Source organism: Antechinus flavipes, chromosome 4 (assembly GCF_016432865.1).
Source record: "Antechinus flavipes isolate AdamAnt ecotype Samford, QLD, Australia chromosome 4, AdamAnt_v2, whole genome shotgun sequence".
NCBI lineage: Eukaryota > Metazoa > Chordata > Mammalia > Dasyuromorphia > Dasyuridae > Antechinus > Antechinus flavipes.
Genome location: NC_067401.1, coordinates 194603015 through 194624954, shown reverse-complemented (window position 1 = coordinate 194624954; position 21940 = coordinate 194603015). Strand labels below are relative to the sequence as shown.

The following is a 21940-nucleotide window of genomic DNA, read 5'->3' as shown; positions in this document are numbered from 1 at the left end:
TTAGGGGAAGAAATTTAAGTAACTTTGATATAAAAACAAAAGATATCCAAAAAAGTTTGTTTTTAAAGCGATATTGGGCTGCATATAACTGAGGACTACTTTGTAATTTTCTTCAGGTTACCATAATCAAAACTTTCATTACCAAGTGGTCAGCTAGTGATGAATCTCTTCATACTTAGCTAGACTGAATTTTTGAAAACAGAAGTCTTTTGTCTGAATCATGCTTAAAATCTTTCTAGTATAGTTGTATTGGCTCTAGATTTCAAAAATCAGACATTACCTCTAATTATAATGAGACTATAGGACTTAAACACTATAGGACTTTGTGTAAGTCCTACACAAACTTATAATTGGTTGTCTTCATATTACCCATAATTGTTTCATTCATCCCTAATGATTTATCTTTGCTCATTCTGTTCTAATTCACTTGGAATATTGACCAACTTCCTTTTTATTTCTGCTCCTCCCAAACAACACTAAAAAAAAGCCACGAAACTTTTTTCAAACAATAAATTCTTAAAAGTAGAAAATGAAAAAAGTTGCACTTTTAGTTGTATTACGATTGAAACTTTGCAATTAATATTGTACATAATTTGCATATGTGTTGTATATGTGTTGTTTTTCCTAATGAAATGTAAGTTCCTTGAGATCAGGGACTATTTCATTTTTATCTTTATATCCTTTATCCATTACCTAATAGAGTGTCTGATATATTGGGCCTTTCTGCTGTTAATTCATGGATTTTTAAGATTTTAATAACTGCTGCTTATTTAATTATTATTAGAGAAATAATGTGATGAGTTTCTGTTGTATCAAAACAAAATTATTCTAAAAAATTTAGATTTTTTATAAACTACTCACATTGACAAAAATTTATTCTCATAATTTACTTACTCAACACTTAATATTCTTCACTATTGTATTGTACAGAACTTATATCAATTTTTATTCTATATTGCTAACTTTGTTATCTCTCCATTGTGGTTTTAAGTTTCTTTTTAGGAAAGTTTCTGTTTACTACTATTTTTATATCGTTCTGTCTCCCCCAATTCTTAACCTCCTTCTTTCATGCTATGATATTTTGTTGTATACTGTGGATGCTTACTGCTGAATTGAATAAATGAAAAGATATGCTATCTGAATTCAGTAAATAATTCTTTGAGCGCAAGATACTATAGTGCTTACAAAGAAAAAATAAAGCCTGTTCCCTCCTCATTGAACCACAAGGTATGATGTGAAGGAAAGAGAACTCAGAAAAGAGATAAATCAGTGTCATGAAAAAGATTTGAGGCCTGCTTCTGATAAAGTCAGATTTCTTGATTTTTTTAGAACCCCAAACAAATAGAAGTTTGTATCAATAGACTATTCCTCATTGAGCGCTCTCTACATTGATAAAATCCATTCCAAGTAAAATAATTAAAAATCATAATTATAAAATTATAGCTTCACTTCTTTCTATCTCACTGGTTGAAAAATGGTCTGAACCTGAACTGAAAGCAACAAAACTGTATTCCTGCCACAACATATTGTTTTGCCATGAATGAACAGAGATTCTCATTAGCATGTTGAATTTTTAAAAATTTTCTTGAGACTCTCAAGATGCCCCAAGGCTTCTAGCAATAGGGATTTGAATTTGTAGATTTGAATATCTACTTTTATCTTCCTTTATCCAAAAATGTATCTGATCTTCTCATTTTGTGTGTAGCTTACAGAAATCCTTATAGCCCCATTTTGTCCTTTTCAGATTGATCCCTAATATAAGTAATTTTCATTGATAGTGTATACCATAGACTTTTACTGCATACTTGTTATGGGAATATCAGTGTATATTTGGTATTTCTAGAATTTAAAAAAAAATCTGAGTAAAAGAATACAGCTTTCAATAGCTTTCTCTTTTCTCTTAGGTCAGGTTATCAAGGCATGGGATATTGGAGTTGCTACCATGAAGAAAGGAGAGATCTGCCACTTACTGTGTAAACCAGAATACGCATATGGTTCTGCTGGCAGCGTCCCTAAAATTCCCTCGAATGCAACTCTTTTTTTTGAGGCAAGTATACACAATGTTGCTGTGTCAGCATCTGCCTCGCCTCAGCGCTGGCTCTGAAGAATAGGCAGTGGGAAAAAGCTAGACTTGCTGTTCAGATCAAATCCAACTTATTTATTTTGGAGTGTGGATTCTTGAATTGATTCCCACAAACCTAAGGGGTATGTGCCAGTGCTTTCTTAGAAATGTGTATCTGGCACAGAAAGGTTATACCCAAACAAAAACAAAAGATACCAGACCTAGAAACAGGGATTTTAGAGCAAACTGGGAGACTGAATGAAAAAAAATACGTCTTCTGTATTATAATGAGATTTTTAAATGCCAATGCCAATTCAAAAAACATGACATTATAAAAATTCATTCATGCAACAGAATCTTGCAGATCTGAATATGTATATCCCCATGCATGGCAACACCCTTATTGAAAATTGAGCTAAAGTAGCTGAATAATTCCAACCAGAAGAAATAGATTTTTGTATAGTTTTATATAGTTTTGTAGAAAAAGCATATTTATGTCTAAAAGGAGAGCTACAGGGTTTTAAAAGGGAGCTGAAAATTTATAAACCAAAGATGATAAAAAGTTAGGCAAGGTCTCCCTAGTCAATAAGAACTGTTGGCAAAACTGGAAAAAGAAAGTTATATATAAGGTAGATTTAGATTAGCATCTGGACCATCTTTTACAATAAGTTCCCAATAGATGATGGCCTACTATATAGCATTCAGTTTTATTTTGTGTTGCTTTTAAAACTTTGTTTATATAATATTTTTTCAGCTTTTTGCTCCATGAATTCATGTTTTCCTATATTCTCTGAATTCTTCATAGTCATTCTTATAGCATAGTGATATTTCATTGAATACATGATATTCATGTATCTCAATTTGTCCTACTATTCCCTATTGATGGACATCAACTTTTTATCATCATTGAAATTGTGACTATGAATCTTTGGATGTGTTATGTATATTGACCAAAATTTTTAAAAATCATTTTGAACTTAAATACAAAAGACAAAGAAAACATTTCTATGTACACCACACAACACAAAAAGAGGATTGATTCATTATGAAACCATGAATCTCCATTTCACAGTTTACTTCTTTTGAAAAACTAAGTAATAAGTATTTCACATAAATTTCAGTTACCCTATCTTTCTGTGCTTCCTTCTTAATTATGTTCTCTGATGTCTACTTTTCATTTTTTTCTCCCTCTTTCTCTTCACCCCACAGTAAAAAAAGCTGCCATTAGACACAAATATATGTTCATAAGTGTGTGTGTATATATATACACAGATATATATATATATATCTGTTTATCATTTCTTTTTCTAGTGGTAGATGTCTTCCTTCATAGATCCTTTGTAGCTGATTTGAATATTTGGAATACTCAAAATAGTAATTTAGTTGTTCACAGTTATTCCTCAAAAGGTATTGCTCTTACTGTGTATATTACCATGGCTCTGCTCATTTTTCTCAATATTTTATACAAGCCTTTCCATATTTTTCTAAAATTAATCAGCTTATCATTTCTTATAGCACAGAAGTTTCCCATCACAGTCATATAACACAATTTGTTAAGCCATTCTCCAGGATTCTCCTCAATTTCCATCACTCACTGTCTTAGCAATATTTCAAGTTATTCTCTAGAATGACTAAATGAATTCATATTTCCATGAACTCTGTATTATTATATCTTGTCTTTTTATATAGTCCCTCCAGTATTCAATCAAGTCAAGTCAACCAGCAATTGATTAAATACCTATTCAGTGCCAAACACTAAGCTAGCATTGTTTTTCAGGAAAACAGTCCCTTGCCTTCAAAATGCAATTTAATGATAGTGCAAATAATTATGTACAAGTTATATAAGATAAATTGGAACTAATCAACAGAGGGAGGACCCTAGAATGAAAAAGGATCAGAAAAGGCTTTTTGCAGAAAGTAAGATTTGAGATGAGACTTGAAGAAAGCCAGGAAGTGGAGATGAGGGAGTGAATTCCAGGAGAGACAGACAGACAGATAGACAGACACCTCATATAGGAAGGATCCAGGTTTTGAAGCATTTAAAACCCAAACAAAGGATTTTAAATTTGATTTTTAGAAAGAGTTGAGCGCCACTGCTTTTTTATCAAATGGGAGAAGAGGAGAGGGTGCTATGGTTTAGCATGATCACACCTGAACTTTAGGAAGATCAATATTTGATCTTTCTTGAGCTGGTGGTGAATGGAATAGAATTGGAGAGAGAACTATGGCAGGGAGACCCACCAATAGGCTATTGTGATAGTGTTGCTGTGAAATAATGAGGGCCTGCACTTCAGAATGGTGGTAGTGTTAGGAGAGAGACATTTTGAAGAGAGAATTCACAAAATTTGTCAATATATTTGATAAAAGAGTTAACTCCTAGGTTGCAAGCCTGGGTGACTGAGAGGATGATGTTGATCTCAACAGTATTTAATAGGGAAGTTTGGAAAGATTGGAGGGAGGAGGGAAGATAATGGGTTCAGTTTTGGATATATTGAGCTTATTATATCTATGGAACATCCAGTTCAAAATGTCCATATAGTCAGAGATGAGAGACTGGAAGTCAGGAGGTGGCCTGGGTAAGTAGATCTCAGAATCATCTTCATAGAGATGATAATTAACTCCATAAGATCTGATCCCCAAATAAAATAGTGTAGAAGAAGAGAAAGCTTGATCTAAATCTTTTATCCAGGACAAATCTTGAAGGGACAACCACAGTTCATGGATTTGAGATAAAGATCCATTAAAAGAGAGGGAAAAGTAATTAGATAGGAGGAAAATTTGGAGAAAGCAATGTGATGAAAATTCAGAAGAAGAAAAATATCAAAGAGAAGAAACTGGTAGTGTTAAAAGCTGCAGAGATCAAGAAGAATATAGACTAAGAAAAGCCCGTATTTAACATTTAAGAACTAAAAGGAGAGTGTCAGCATTAGTTTCGAGTTTTAACCATTTTTTCCAACTTATTATGTGGAATTTGAAACCTCTTTTGGTTTGGATTTCATTTCTTATTAGTGATTTGGATTTATTTATTTTATTTTATTACTTTGTAATTCTTTGAGAAGAGTTTGATTCTATCCTCTTACCAGTTATAGGGGTAGATTATAAAATTATAAATTAAAAAATTAAATTATAAAATTTTCAGTATGTAAAATTTTAAAGAATTTTGCTCAGACAAAATCAATGCATCTAGAATAAGAAGTAAAATACTGAATAAGGAAAAAGCTTTGCAGTAAATATTACAGATAAAAATCTGAGATATAAGACACCTAAGGAATGGATAGAAATATGAGTAAGAGCCATTTCTCAAAAGATAGTAGTTTAACAGGAGAAGCATTGGCAGTTTCTAAAAAGAAATCAAATTCTCAACAATTATATGAAATTATTAGTAATACAATAATACTAGATTACAAATCACTAGTAATATAAATTTAAATAACTTTGAGGTTTCACCTTACAGACATCAGGTTGGAAAAGATGACAAAAGAAAAAAAAAGATAAGTATTGAGGGGGTCTGTTCAAAGACAGCAATATTCCTATTGATAGAGCTGTGAATTATTACAATCCTTCTAATAAAACAGTTTGGAACTACACTAGAAAAGTCACTAAATACTCTTTGACCCAATAATACCAATTCTGGGCCCATATTCCAAAGATATCAAAAATAGAAAAGTTTTATATATATTAAAATAGAGCAGCATTTTTGTGGATGCAAAAACATTGAGAAAATAGTGTATGTTTTTCATTCTTTCATTCAATTTAAATAAATTGAAATATGTGAATATGATATTGTCATAAGAAATGAATATAAAGAATTCACATAAAAAACTCGACTTGTATGAAGTGATGCATAATGAAATAAACAGAACAAAGGGAAAATCTGCATAATGTCCACAGCAATGTAAAAATGAAAACAGTTTTGAAAAACACCAGGGTTCTAGGTTCAACAAATTGTAGTTTATAAATATAAGAAAATCACATTTGTGGAGGAGGAAGAAATTTGTGACCAAAGAACTAGAGATCATTATTGATCACAAAATAGATAATTTTGATTATATTAAGTTAAAAAGTTTTGGTACAAACAAAACTAATGCAGACAACATTAGAAGAGAAGCAATAAATTGGGAAAACATTTTTACATCCAAAGGATCTGATAAAGGCCTCATTTCTAAAATATATAGAGAATTGACTCAAATTTATAATAGTTTAAGCCATTCTCCAATTGATAAATGATCAAAGGATATGAACAGACAATTCTCAGATGAAGAAATTGAAACTATATGTAATCACATGAAAAGGTGTTCCAAATCACTATTGATCAGAGAAATGCAAATTAAGACAAATCTGAGATTCCACCACACACCTGCCAGATTGGCTAAAATGAGAGGAAAAGATAATGACAAATGTTGGAGGAAATGTGGGAAAACTGAGACACTGATACATTGTTGGTGTAACTGTGAACAGATTCAACTATTCTGGAGAGCAGTTTATGCTCAGAAAATTATCAAACTGTGCATACTTTTTGACCTAATAGTGTTTCTACTGGGATTACATCCCAAAGAGATCTTAAAGGAGGGAAAGGGACCCACATGTGCAAGAATGTTTGTGGCAGCCCTTTTTGTAGTGGCAAGAAACTGGAAGCTAAGTGGATGCCCATCAACTGGAGAATGGCTTAATAAAATATGAGCAAGATGAGTTCAGAAGGCTTGAAGAGGCCTACTTGAACTGATGCTAAGTGAAATGAGCAGAACCAGGAGATTATTATAGATCATTATACATGACAACAAGACAATATGATGATCAATTCTGATAAAAGTGCTCTCTTCAACAATGAGATACTCAAACCAGTTCCACTTGTGCAGTGATGAAGAGAGCTATCTACACCCAGAGAGAGAACTGTGGGAACAGAGCATGGAACATAAGATAGCATTCTCACTCTTTCTGTTGTTATTTGCTTACATTTTGTTTTCTTTCTTCATTTTTCTTTTCTTTCCTTCTTGATCTGATTTTTCTTATGCAGCAAAATAACTGTATAAATATGTATACATATATTGGATTTAACATGTATTGGACTCCTGCCAACTAGGGGTAGGGGGAAAAAGGGGAAAATTTGAAACAAAAGGTTTTGCAAGGGTCAGTGTTGGAAAAATTACCCATGCATATGCTTTGCAAACAAAAAAATAGATAAATAAGTCCAGATAAATAGATAGATAAATAAACAAGTAAATAAAAAAATATAAGAGAATGTTAGGAACCTTAGGAAATGACAAAAGTGATCATTTCAGAGAATTCTGGATAATGTAAAACGATGTAAAGTGAAGTGAGCAGAACCAGGAGAACAATTATACAAGCACAGCAACATTATAGATAATTCTTTTAAAAATTTTTTAATTTTTTAAATTTTCTTTTGCTGAGGCAATTGGGGTTACTTAACTTACCCAGGCTCACACAGCTAGGAAGTGTTAAGTGTCTGAGACCAAATTTGAACTCAGGTCCTCCTGACTTCAGGGCTGGTGCTCTATTCACTGTACTACCTAGCTGCCCACACAACATCATTATAAAGAAAAACAACTTTAAAAAGCATGAATTTTGATCAATTAAATGACCAGCTTTGCTTCAAAAGAAGATGAAGCATGTTACTATACTACCTCTTAAGAGTGAGGTGATCTGTCAGATTGGCTAAGATGACAGGAAAAAATAATGATGAATGTTGGAGGGGATGCGGGAAAACTGGGACACTAATGCATTGTTGGTGGAGTTGTGAACGAATCCAACCATTCTGGAGAGCAATCTGGAATTATGCCCAAAAAATTATCAAATTGTGCATACCCTTTGATCCAGCAGTGTTTCTATTGGGCTTATATCCCAAAGAAATACTAAAGAAGGGAAAGGGACCTGTATGTGCCAAAATGTTTGTAGCAGCCCTGTTTGTAGTGGCTAGAAACTGGAAAATGAATGGATGCCCATCAATTGGAGAATGGCTGGGTAAATTGTGGTATATGAATGTTATGGAATATTATTGTTCTGTAAGAAATGACCAGCAGGATGAATATAGAGAGGACTGGCGAGACTTACATGAACTGATGCTAAGTAAAATGAGCAGAACCAGGAGATCATTATACACTTCGACAATGATATTGTATGAGGACATATTTTGATGGAAGTGGATTTCTTTGACAAAGAGACCTGAGTTTCAATTGATAAATGACGGACAAAAGCAGCTACACCCAAAGAAAGAACACTGGGAAACGAATGTGAACTATCTGCATTTTTGTTTTTCTTCCCGGGTTATTTATACCTTCTGAATCCAATTCTCCCTATGCAACAAGAGAACTGTTCGGTTCTGCAAACATATATTGTATCTAGGATATACTGCAACATATCCAACATATAAAGGACTGCTTGCCATCTAGGGGAGGGGGTGGAGGGAGGGAGGGAAAAAAAAATCAGAACAGAAACAAATGTCAATATAAAGTAATTATTAAATAAGAATTAAAAAAAAAGAGTGAGGTGATATATTCAAGGTGCAGAATAAGATATTTTTGGTTATGTATATTTGTTACAAAAGGTTTTATTTTCCCCATCTCTCTTTCTAATGGGGTAATTGGTTTTAAGGAAAAAGAACAACAGAACTGTGATCAATACTATGACTAATTACTTTTTTCTTTTGGATAGAGAGGTAGTAGACCATGTGTATGGCAGATATTGTTATATATGGACAGTGGGTTGCTTTATTTTATTTACCTACCTTTCATTATAATAAATAAGAGGTATAATAGTGTCCAAAAAGAATCATTAGGAAGTGACTGCATATCATACATTTTGGTATGTTGTCTCATTGTTATCATTCTCTTTAGTGAAATTATTGATTGTTTCTTTGACTTTCATTCTTTAGTAATAAAAAGAAGTTTCAAAACATTTATAATTTTTTTTAAAGAAAGTTGCTGAGAACAACAGCTACCTGAGTATTGAGTGGAAAGGGGTGGGTACTTTATATAGTTTTGTGCCAGCACTTCGTAGTTCTGGCATTTTGCCCACAAAGCAGTTTTCAAAGCATTTCCTGTAAGTCTTTGTATTGCAGCCACACAGGATGCAGTCTTAGACATTATCATTATATTAAGGTTCTTTCCAGGTATTGGAATGTGTGGTGTTTTGTTTTTTTGGTTTTTTTCTAATAAATAAATGAAATGTCTAGATAAACTTAGAGTTATATCAAGTGGATAGTTTTTATTTTGCTAATTAAAGCATGAACTGGATTGCGCTGCCTTCTACCTATATTACTGTTGACTTTGTTCTTTGTTCAACCAAATTCCCAATTTTTTTCCTAGATTGAACTACTTGATTTCAAAGGAGAAGATTTATTTGAAGATGGAGGCATCATCCGCAGAATCAAGCAGAAAGGGGAAGGTTACTCAAACCCAAATGAAGGTGCAACAGTAGAAAGTAAGTCTGTGGATTTGAGAAAGTATTCAGAGGCAAATTGGGGGGAGAATGACTTTTGAATATATGACCACATGATTATAAACCTGCATAGCTATGAAGATGATGGTATCAATAGGAAGAAACACTTTATGAGCCAGATCAGATTCTTATTAAAAAGATGATCAACTCAGGTTTTGAACAAAATTGAAATGAAAGTGCCAGTGAGACATCTAGATAAAGGAATAAAAGTCATTTAAAGTATAGGAGTGGAGTATTGAAGGAGGAAATATATTTGGTTGCATATCATCCATTTTGATATGTTGTCTCACTTGTTATCATTGTCTTTAGTGAAATTATTGATTGTTTCTTTGTTCTTTGACCTTCATTCTTTATGATGAGATTAGTCTCCAATTAATTTTTAATCTTTCCATGACCCTATATTGAATGTAATTTTTAATGCATTATGATCTGAAAGGGATGAATTTAATATTTCTGCTTTTCTACATATTGTGAGGTGTTTATGTCCTAATACATGGTCATTGTTTGTATAGATGCCATTGCCACTAAGAAAAAAGTATATTCCTTTCTATTCCCATTCAAGAAATTTATCAAAGCTAACTTTTCTAAAATTTTATTCACCTTTTTTTATTATTTGTTTTGTGGTTATATTTATCTAACTCTGAGAGGGGAAAGTAGAGGTTCTCTACTAGTATATAGTTTTACTGCATATCCTCCTGTAAATTATTTAATCTCTCCCTTAACAATTTGGATGTTAAAATCATAATTTGATGCACATGTTTAGTATTATTCTTCATTGTCATATCTTTTAATCAGATCTATTTTTGTCTTGGCTTTGGCTGAGATCAGATTATTATTACAGAATTCTAGTTTTTAATCTACTCTTTTTCCTTCCATTTTATGGGTACATTAATCCCATTTACTTTTACAGTTGTGATAACTCTGTATTTCTCTCCATCCTATTTTCCCCCAATTTATCTTTTTTTCCTCTTTCTCCTTTTATCCTGTCCCACGTCATCAGTGTTTTGTTTCTGATTCCCACCTCCTCCAGTCTGCCCTCTCTTCTATCAGTTTCCCCACTCTTCTCTTATTCCCCTTCCCTCCTAGTTCCTTATAGGATATACTGAGCTGACTGTATATGTTATTCCCTCTTTGAGCCAATTCTGATGAGCGTAAGATTCAAGTATGCCTGCCACTACCTCCCATTTTCCTCTCCTTTGTAGTTCTTTTACACCTCTTTTATGTGAGATAATTTTTCTCTCTACTTTCCCTAATTTCCCAATGCGTTCCTCTTTCTCCCTCCTTGATTTTGTTTTTGTTTTTTTTTGATATCCCATCATAGTTAATTCATATCCATGTCCTTTATGTATATTCCTTCTAACTGCCCTAATACTGATAAAATTCTTAAGAGTTATATTTTTAGATCAGTTTTTCCACTGAAATATTTCACATTTTTCATTCTTTTGATTTTGTCTTATAGTTTCTGATGCCTAATGGAGTCATTAGCTTCTACTTCTCTAATTCTAATTTCTGATTTTCTTCAGTGAACTTTTGTATCTCCTTTTCCATTTGATCCATTCTACTTATTAAAGAACTGTTTTCTTCAGTGAGTTTTTGTATATTTTTTTTCCATTTCTGTGTTTTCTTTACCAAACTGTTGACTCTTTTTTTCATGATTTTCTTGCATCCCTCTCATTTCTTTTCCCAATTTTTTCCCCTACCTCTCACTTGATTTTTTAAAAAATTGAGCTCTTCCAGGAGTTTTTGAGCCTGGCATCAATTCACATTTTTCTTTGAGGCTTCAAAATGTAGCTATTTTGATATTGTTGTTCTCTTCTGAGTATATGTTTTGATCTTCCCTATCATATCATAGTAACTTTCTGTAGGTTCTTTGTTTTTTGCTCATTTTTCCAGAATATTCACTTAACTTTATGTTAAATTTTGACTCAAGCTGCTGTTTTCAAAAATAACTTTGGCAACCTCTAAGTTTTCTGTTTTTCCCAAGCTGTTAATGATCTAAAAAAGAAGTCAGATTTCAAGGGTTCAGCCATTGAGGTGATGAGGAAGTAGATACAATGAGTGTTTCTTTCTAGAAGTTTTCTGGTAAACTTACCCTTCACCCTTCATAAACATAACTAGAAGGGACTTTAATCCAAATGAGCTCAAAACTGAAGCCTAAATCAGCTTGTCCAGGGTCACAGAAGGATAGAAAAAGAATAATATCCAAGGAATTGATCTTCAAAGGTCAAGGGAACTTTTTTTTTAATTTGGGAGCCCTTAACATATTTGCAGGTTGAAGGTAAAAAATTAGTAGATGCATGACAGTGAGAAATCAAATAACCAATAAGAATTTATTAAGAGTAGTATACTGGAAACAAAAGATAAAAAGCATTGGAAGCTCTTTGCTTCTTTAGGAAGCTATCATTCTAACGGAGGAGACAACATGAATGTATAGATATGTACAAACTAGATAAAAAAACAAATACAAGGAAACTTTAGAGTAAAGGAAGCCAATGTCAGCTTTGAGACCTAGGAAAGGCCTTATGCTGAAAGTGGCACTTGAGTCTGTGTCTTGAAGAAACTTTCCAAATTTCTAAGAGATACAGATATGGTAGGAGAGGATTTCTGACATAAGTGAAACAGGTAATGCAAAGGCGTGAGATGATTGGTGGAGTAGAGTTATAGAAGAAAGAAAATCATAGAGCCACAAGGTCACATAGGTCTGATAAGACATTTACACAAATAACTAGAATATGATGTATGCATGTAAATGGTATAAAGTACCATGACAGATTTCTCCATGAAATCTTCCCTAAATCTTTTGTCTGCTTCTCACAGTCAGAAATAATTGGCATTTGAATTGGCATCAAAGACAGAATGGATGACTTGTGAAATAGTGAACAATTCAGAATTTATTTCTGTGTACACAAAATAAAGTAATATGAGAGAATTCTGAAAAAAATTAAGTTAAAGCTAGATTGTGGAGGGTATTGAATGCTAGATTAAGGAATTTGAACTTGATTAAATGTTACATTATCAATCATTGATTTTTGAATAAGAGAATGACACACAAGTAATTTAGAACAGATTGAAGTGGCGAGAGAATGAAAAGAGATAAATTAAAAAATTATTATAATAGCCCAGGTTATATAGAATAATGAACTTCACTAGGGTAATAGCAGAGGGAATGGAAGACACAACTACTAGAGATGCTGTAAGGTAGAACAAATCAATTTTGAGTCCAGGTATGTGAATACCTGGATATAAAAGGTATTGTGATTTGTGAACTCACTGGAAATGTGGGGGGGATGATGAAGAATAAGGATCTGGAGATTATACAGTTGGGAAACTGGAAAGACATTAAGCCTAGTACAGAAATAGGTGAGTTCTGAAAGGGAGTGGGATGGTAAATGTAGTTGGAAGGGAAGGGAAAGGTTTAGTGAAGCTTTTTAAGGATGAAATATGATTGTGCATGTTTGAAAGCAATAGGGAAGTCACCAGTAAATAGAAGAGGAGGAAAGAGAGAAAGCTAAAGATAGAGAAAGTATGAATGAAATCTATTGGAAAATGCCCAAAGGTATGGATCAAGAGTACTTGGAGAAGAAATAACTTTAGCAAGGAGAAAAATCACCTCATTATCAAAGATCAAGAGAAAGAGAGAATGAGTTATAATGTCAGAAGGTTTGGAAAGAAAAGAAAAAGAAAGAAAGGAAAGCTCACATCAAATAGTCTAAATTTTTTCATTTGACTAAGGATCAAAGTTTTTAGCTGAAAGGGGCGGGGAGGGGAGGCATGGACTATGGAGGCTTGAAGAGGGGAAAAAAAAAGTTTCTAGGGGAATGAGATAGGGAAGAATAAAAATATTGTTTTATTGCAGTATGTCCATTTGAGATTAGGTAACATTTGTAGTGAATCCCATCAGCTCGTTTGCATTTCTTCTAATATAGTTCATTCAACAATAGTTACGTAGCAACAGAGGGGGAGATAATGGAAGTAATCTATAAGTGTATTTTGAAGGGTTTTGGCATGAGAAACCACAAGACTAGGGGTTAGGGATTTGAGAGTAGAGAATAGAATTTGAATTGGGAAGGTATAAGGTGAAGTCAGAGAAGTTGTAATGATAACCTAAGAAAGTACTGAGGAACTGAGATCTTGATGAGGGGGAAAATAAGTTTAGGGAAAAAGAATGATAAGAGTAATGCCTTTTGTCATAGAATTAGAACATTTATGGATGATGATAAGATTCATTGTGTAACCATCCCTTTTTATAGTTGTAATAAAAAGTAAAAGGAGTATATGGTATTTAAGAAGACTGAGGGAAAGGGAAATTCAAAGTAGTGTCAATATGGATTTTGACGTCTCCTGGTATAAGAGTGTGAGTTGAGGAGAAGAGGAAAAAGGTGAATCAGATACTGAAAAGGGAGACAGAATGGCCTGGTGGTGGTATATAATAATCACTATGATCTAGATTGGATAAAATTTTTGAATTAAGTGCAAAGCAGGAGAGCTTGGTAAATAATGATGGTAAAGGAATAATCTGTAAGTGGAATAGAGGTGAATATTCCAACTTCTCCCCAGAACTGATGTGCCATGGATTTTGAGAGAAAATAAATCATTGCTAGAAAGGACAACCAAAGATGAGTTATCAGCTTGAAGCAGGTGTGAGTGAATATGGAGAGAATTATCAGGAATATAGTATAACAGAAAGTCATCCAGTGGAGATATCCAGATCTCAGTGAGGACTGATAGATGGAAGGAATGTGATTGAAAGATGTTCAAGATCAAGGATAGTTTGTTCACTAAGAATTTCGCAATAGAAAGTATAGGCAGGGATGGATCTTGACATGGGTGAAATAGGATTGAAGAAGATAAGGATGAGAGAACAGGAAATGGAGTTTGGGGATAGTTTGTTTCTATTTGGCTGATAATTGATAGAAACAGGAAGAAAAGGTTATGTAGAAGCTATTAACATTACAGGTAGATAGAGGGATAGCAGATGAAAAATAAAACACACAATTTGTAGTCTCTTAGAGGTGTAGGATATTAATTATTCTCACTTGCACTTACTGTGAGATTGTTGGGTCAACTGTTACTGCTTCACACATAGTTAAGGAGAGGAAGGGAATGGATAGTAGTGTATATACAGCCATATTTCTCTCCCCTCTTCCCTTCCGTCCCACCTTCCCCCCCAAGCTGACAGAGTACTAGACTAGGCCAGAGTAAAAGTATTTGGACTTTTATCAGTAAGGAAATTGCTCTTAAATCCTCAATACAGAATAGATCCTTCAGTAGAGAATTTAAAAGCCTGCATAATCTCGAGAAAATTGTATAGTAAAAGAAAATGTCAGCAAAATCCTATTCTTAAAGTTTGGTTGAGAACTCAGGTTGTCCAGGAAGACAAATGGATTTTTAAGGCAAAACAGAAATTATTGATGTACTCAAGTATTTTATTTTAAAAGGGGAGATATGGATCTGTAATATTTTTAATAAGTAGAACAGAACAGAAGGTGATACTTTTCACAATTGTGGCTAGGAGAATTATTTTTTATTTTATATTTAAACTTAATTTTTATTTTCAGTTCCACATTCTCATTATATAGTCATATTCTCACATAGCCATGTCCTGCCTTCTCCAAAACAAGAAAAATAAAAATATGCTTTTACCTGCTTAATTAAATTCATCAGTTCTCTTTTTGGAGTGGTGAGTAGCATTTTATATTGTCAGTCTTTTTAAGTTGTGCCAGATCTTTGAATTGATCAGAGTTTCTAAGTCCACCACAGTTTATCAATACATAATTTTGTTATTACTGTTTACATTGTTTCCTGGTTCTGCTCACTTTATTCAGCATCAGTTCATGTAAGTCTTTCCAGATTTTTTTAAACTGTCGTGCTCATTAATTTGTTCAGCCATTCCCCAATTGATAGGTTTCCCCTGTTTCTAATTCTTTGCTACGGCAAAAAGAACTGCTATAAATATTCTTGTATATATGGGTTTTTTTTTTTTTTCATTTTTCTTTGATCTCCTTGGGATATAGATCTAATAATGGTATTGCTGGGTCAAAGGGTATATGCAGTTTTAAAGCCCTTTGGACAGAGTTCCAGATTGTTCTGGAAGAAGAATTCTTAACTAAAGAAGACATATAGTCATAAAAAATAAGGCAAATTTAAACATATTAAATGTAAGAGTTTTGCACAAACAAAATCAATGCAGATAAAATAAGAAAAGAGTTGGTTTAAAAAAAAACACCCTTTGTTTCAAATATATCATATTATTTTATATTTACATGGATTTAGAACTGGAAGGAATTTTAGAAGCCATGTGGACTAGTCATTATATTTTACAGATAAGAAAATTGAGGCCTATGGAGGTGAAGTACCTGCCCAAAGTAACAATGGATAACAAGTGGCAGATCTCTACTATCTTGCCTTTTTGACAAAAGCTGCAGGGGTGTGTGTGTGTGTGTGTGTGTGTGTGTGTGTGTGTGTGTGTGTAATTGACACAAACAAAAAAGAACTACTACTCATAGTTAAATGATTAAAATAGATGAACAGTAGATTGACTAAAGAAAACTTGAAAATACTCAACAACCTATAAAAATGCTACAAATCATTATTGTACCTCATATCTAGGAAACTGAAAAAGATAACAAAAGATGGAAATCGTAACTCTTGGAGAAGTTGTGGGGAAATTGACATATTAATACTCTGTTTGTTGATACTGTTAGTCCAACAGTTCTCTAAAACAATTTGGAATTATATGAAAAAAGTCGTTAAACTATTTATACTTGTTGATCTAATAGTCCAGAAGGACTATTAATAGTAATATTCCAAGAAGGTCAAAGGCAGAAAAAGAGGTCTAACATGTATCAGATTATTATTCACAGCATCACTTTATTATAGTAGCAAAAACACAAATCTGAGAATAGCTATGTTCCCAACAACTAAAGAGTGTTTGAACAAATTGTGCTATGTGAATTAGTTTACCATAAGAAACATTGTATGATACTAAGGAATTCAGAATGGTATGGGAAGACTTTTGTGAATTGATGCAAAGTGATGAAAGCAGAACCAAGTGAATAGGCTAAAGAAAGAATGAAAAACGAATTGTTGAATAGTATTTACTAATTAAGCCTTTTCTAATGTGACAAACATTGAGCATAAATAATTAAATTATAACAGCAGTGAAAGGCACCTGAATTCTATTTTACTATAACGACTAAGCTTAGTCTATGAGAATAGTTGATGAAACACACTTCCCTCTTTTCTGTAGATTGATGAGGGGTACTATGGTTGCAAAATATGGCATATGCTGTCAGATGTAGGTGCTATGTCATCCTATTTTGCTACACCTTTTCTTTGCTACAGTGAAAAGAGGTGGGTTTGAGAAAACAAAAGCATAAAAAAAATTTTTTTTTATATAGAAGATAAAAGATACCAGGCATTTTCAGTGGCAAATTAATACCCTCAAGGACTTTGTAAGCATTAAGCCTCTTTTTTTTAGGGGCAAAAGTATGCCAGAAGAGGGTATAAATTTTTTTGTAACTTGTAAATTATGTTTAAATCATGAAAAACTTTTCTATTATAAGACTCTTTTAAAAAAATGGAAAACATTGTTTTATTTTACTTATGAATTATTTTAAGATTGAAATATTAAAATAAACTTGTATTATTTTAAAACAAAGGAGACTTGTAAAAGAGAAATTAACTTTTTAAAAGTATGTGTAAATTGAATATAGGAATTTGAGAAAAGCAGATCGTCTAGGAATGAACTAGAACATGAGAAAATAATGTTTGTTTCCTAAAAAGCATAAGGAAAATGGCCCAATGTTAGCTGTGAAACCATAGGAATGTAGAAGAGAACAAAGTGGGCAAGTTTTTTGTTATAATTATTTTATTAGGCTGTAACAGACTTACTTTTGATCTAATTTATTTGTCACCAAGTGTTAGTTATATACGTATTAAACTATAAAATCATGATTTGGATTTTATAATTAGTTTATAAATTTGCCCATCAATATTAGCCTCAGAATAGCTTTTTAAATGCTACAAATATTTATTATCTTTTGGATTTCTTCCATAATTTTCAAAGTCCACAGTATTTAGTGAATGAGTTGCAAAATACATAAAAATTAAACCAAAATCATTTGATATTGGAATACCAAGAAGGGAAGCTAAAACATAAAGAAATCTAAAAAGAAGTGCCGGAAATAAAACACCTTTCAAGAGGTTGTTAAGGCCCCAGGAAGTGAGTATGCCTCTTCTAGTTCAATAAATGGGTCCAAGGGTTGACATACAAAGAATTTAACAAATGGTGTTATTGTATGAGGAAATATTGATTTCATTTCTTACTATAGCCAAGATATCATCCTTTGCTACTTAGAGGCCCATCACAACATGCTAAGCAGTCTGATTGTCACATGCAAATCAAAAGACAACTGGTGGCATTGTAGATAAAGAACTCTTGAGTCATAAGTCAGAAGAAGGGAGTTCAGATGTAGTCCAGATACTTATTAGATGTGTAACCCTGGGCAGGTCACTTAACCTCTGTTTGCCTCAATTTCTTCAGTTGTAAAATGGAGATAACTTGTTCAGGATTTGAGGATCATCAAATGAGATGATGTTTATTTAAAAAAAAAAAAAAAGCACTTAACACAGGGTCTGACACAATGTGTGTGTGTGTGTGTGTGTGTGTGTGTGTGTGTGTGTAAATGCATATTCCTTCCTCCCTTCCCATCACTGGAAACCTATACAGTCAAATTTCTAAGAGCAAAAGTTTACCTGTATATCCCTAATGTGAGTTTCTGGGCATTTGCTATTGGACAATCTACCATCTGATTATGTTCCTTTTCCCATATGTTAATTACTCAGGATATACAAAAACCCAATAAAAGTTGAATAAAAGATTTCTAAATGTCTTTTATTTTTGAATTTTCATTTTACATAACATTTACACTGAAAATTATTACACAATATTCATCTCTTCCATAACTATGCTAGAATGGCACTTTTGTCAATGTAAATAACTGCAAGAAGATTTATTTTTAATCAAGAACTTCTAATTTTAAATAGAAATATAATTTAAATTACTTTAATCAAACTTTTTAGGACCCTGTGTTTTTATTATTAATATACATAAGGGAAATGGCAGGATTTGACTTAAATTTTTTTAATATCTACATTATAAATTTAATCATTATTACATATTTTATAAATATAATATATTATATAAATATTTTTATAAACAAAACTTTTCCTATGTTATCTCATTTGGATATATATTATATGGATTAAAGGGCATAGACTATTTAATTACTTGTGTATAATTGCAAATTGTTTATCAGAATGGTTGTATTCTTTCACAGGTCCACCAATAATAGATCAATATGCTTCTTTTCTCTCAGCCCCAACATTTATAATTTTCCTTTTTTTATCATCTTTACTGCTCTGATGGATTTGAAGTGGGATGTTAGATATGCTTAATTTGCATTTCTCTGGTTAGTAGCCATATGCCATATGAAATACCATATTCCATTTTTCCTATGACCTAGATTTTTTCCCTTGATGAATATCTGTTTATAGCCTTAGACATTTGAATCTGTTTCTTATATATCCTAGAAGTGAAAACCAGAGAAACTTGTTGCAGAGATTTTTCCCAGTTATTTCACTTTTTATCTTGGTTTTACTGGATTTTTTGATGCATTTTCTTTTAAATTTTATGTAATCTGAATTATCTATTTTATCTTCTATGGTCTTCTTTATTCCTCTTTTGGTCATGAACTTTTCTCCTAGACATCAATCTGTGATCAATAATTTCCCTCTATATATTTCTTATTTATTTATGTTGTGACTTTTATATCTATGTCTTTACCTATTAGGAACTTTTCTTTATATAAAGTATAAGGTGGTGTATAAATAAGTTTGAGGTAATTTCTAATTTCTTCCATAGCTACCTAGGTTTCTTAGCAGTTTTATCAAATAGTGATTACTTATTTCAAAAGTTAGCTTAATAAATACAAAAATATTTGTAGCAACTCTTTTTATAATGACAAAAAAATGAAATTAAAGGAATACTTAACAATTAAAGAATGGTTGATACATGAATGTGATGGAATACTATTTTGCTGTTAGAAACAAGTAATTAGATAATTTTAAAGACATGGAAACTATGAGCTAATACATAGTAAAGTGCACAGAACCAGAACAACTTATACTGTAACATCAGTACTGCAAAAAAGAATTATTATTTTGAAAACTGATAAAGAATGAAATGAGCAGAACACTTTATAATAAATTTATAACAAAGAATTTTGACAGCTATGATTAGGACAATAACCAGTCATGAATCTACAGAACTGATAATGACACAAGCTATCCATAGAGGTGATAGATACTGAATGAAACACAATAATATATATGTGTGTGTGTGTGTAAATTGTTTTTTATACATTGAGAGAATTTGTCTTATTTAAATATACATATTTATTACAAGGAATTTGTTTTTCTTTCCATTTTTCAATCAGTTGCAGTGTGGGAGTGAAAGGAAATAGATTCCAGTTAATTTTTTAAAATAAAAGTTGAATTGCTATAGATTTTTCAGGCTTTTTCAGAGAAGTCACTATTATTTGTTTTTCTTTATTAAAAGATTTCTCACCAAGTGGTTATAATCTGTAAATATTTACAATATAAAAACAAATATATAAATATAAATAAATATAAAAACAAAATACATCAATAAAATATGTTTTTTCCATTTTAAAAAAATGTGTGATGAAAGTGTAAGTTTCTTCTTATCACAATTTTTCCATGGTGTGTTAGGGTTGGAAATAGTCATTTTTTTTCAGAACTTGTCTTTAATCATTCCTGAAAGATAGTTATTTTTTTTTTTACAAAAACAGATTACATGTCCTTAATAAAAATATAACTCATTTAACAGAATTAATAAGATGCAATATAGCATAACAGATACAGACTTGTTCTTAAAACCAGGAATATGTGGGTTTAAGTCTCAGAACTGATAGCCTGTGTGACTTTAAGCAAAATATTAATCTTTCATTAGTCTCTTATTGTCTTAAAGAAAAAAAACCAAGCCACAGACTTCTGTATTTATAATATTCTATTATATAGCTGAGATTATAAATCTTCTCTTCCCTCTAGATTTTTTTCTCTAGGCATTATTATAATCCCACTTTGAAGAGCCTTATCCTATAAGGCCTGTTTTTTAGTCTTGTTCTCCCCTGAATTTTCTCCAAATCCTATGAATGTTATAGAACTGAAACTATAAATACAATCCTTTTAATGAAGACTTGACCAGTGCTAGACACAAAGAAATTCTACTGATATAAATATTGCTACTGCTACTGATCATCATGCTCACTTTTTTAAAAAGTTAACAATTTAATTTTTTTCCTACCACTAACACACACACACACACACACACACACACATACACACACACACACACACACACACACACACACACACACACACACTCGTCACACTTGCAATTATGTAAACTCTTTGTTGCTCCCTCATCTTGCTTAGTAATCCATTTTTCCTCTCTTCAGTGAATTAATAGGACTAGACATAGAGCCTGTGATTTCATATAAAGAACTTCAACCATTTCATGAGTCATCTTTTCAGAAACTTAAAATATTACAGCATTTCCTAGAGCCCTGAAGGATTAATAGTTCCTATAAACCAGGGTTAAACAGGTATTCCTTACATCAGGGCCATATCTCTGTCCCATCCTCTGATTTATCAAGCTCTACTTGAATTCTACTTTATTTTTCAAAGTTCTTTTCTTGTAGGACAATCACCTACAAGAAATCTTACCTAATCCTATTCTGATTTATTGAGACTTTAATCAGGGACTGAAAGAAACAGACGTGGTATAGTAAATAGAGCCCAGATTTGGAATCAGGAAGATCATGTTTCAAGCCCTGTGTCACATACATTTGTTAGCTATATAATCATTGGTGAATCACTTGATTTCTCAGTGCCTCAGAAATCTGAGGAATGTGCATCTGCAAAATTGGAAAGTTTGACTTCCTGACATTCATGGGATCTATTAAGGTCCCACAAATTATTATTATAAGACTATAATAGAATATTATGCCATAAGAAATGATGAACTGTACAATTTCAAAGGAAACTGGGAAGGTCTCTAAACTGATACAGATCAAAGTAAGAAGAATTTGAAGAACAATTTCTACAATGACAACGTGGTATAGAAAAGATAACTCTGAAAGACCTTAGAATTCTGACCAGTACAATAATAAGCCATAAATTTAGAAGATGAAAAATGAAACTTCCTGCCTAAGGGATGATAAAATAAAAATACAGAGGCATATATTTTTAGGTATGATTAAAATGGGAATTTGTTTTGCTTTATTATCCCTATTTATGATGAGGGATTTTTCTTTTTTTTCCTTATTCATTTAGGAG

General features: G+C 32.2%; 1 protein-coding gene across 4 annotated transcripts in view; it reads left to right on the top strand.

Moving 5' to 3' along the window:
• The window catches only part of FKBP5 (FKBP prolyl isomerase 5), a 159825-nt gene that overhangs the window by 96463 nt on the left and 41422 nt on the right, over window positions 1–21940 (top strand). For all 4 annotated transcript variants that reach the window (XM_051996495.1, XM_051996497.1, XM_051996496.1 and 1 more), the window contains 2 exons: window positions 1905–2047; window positions 9385–9499. In XM_051996495.1, coding sequence (XP_051852455.1) covers window positions 1905–2047; window positions 9385–9499 — 258 coding nt within the window. The remainder of the gene's footprint in view (window positions 1–1904; window positions 2048–9384; window positions 9500–21940) is intronic.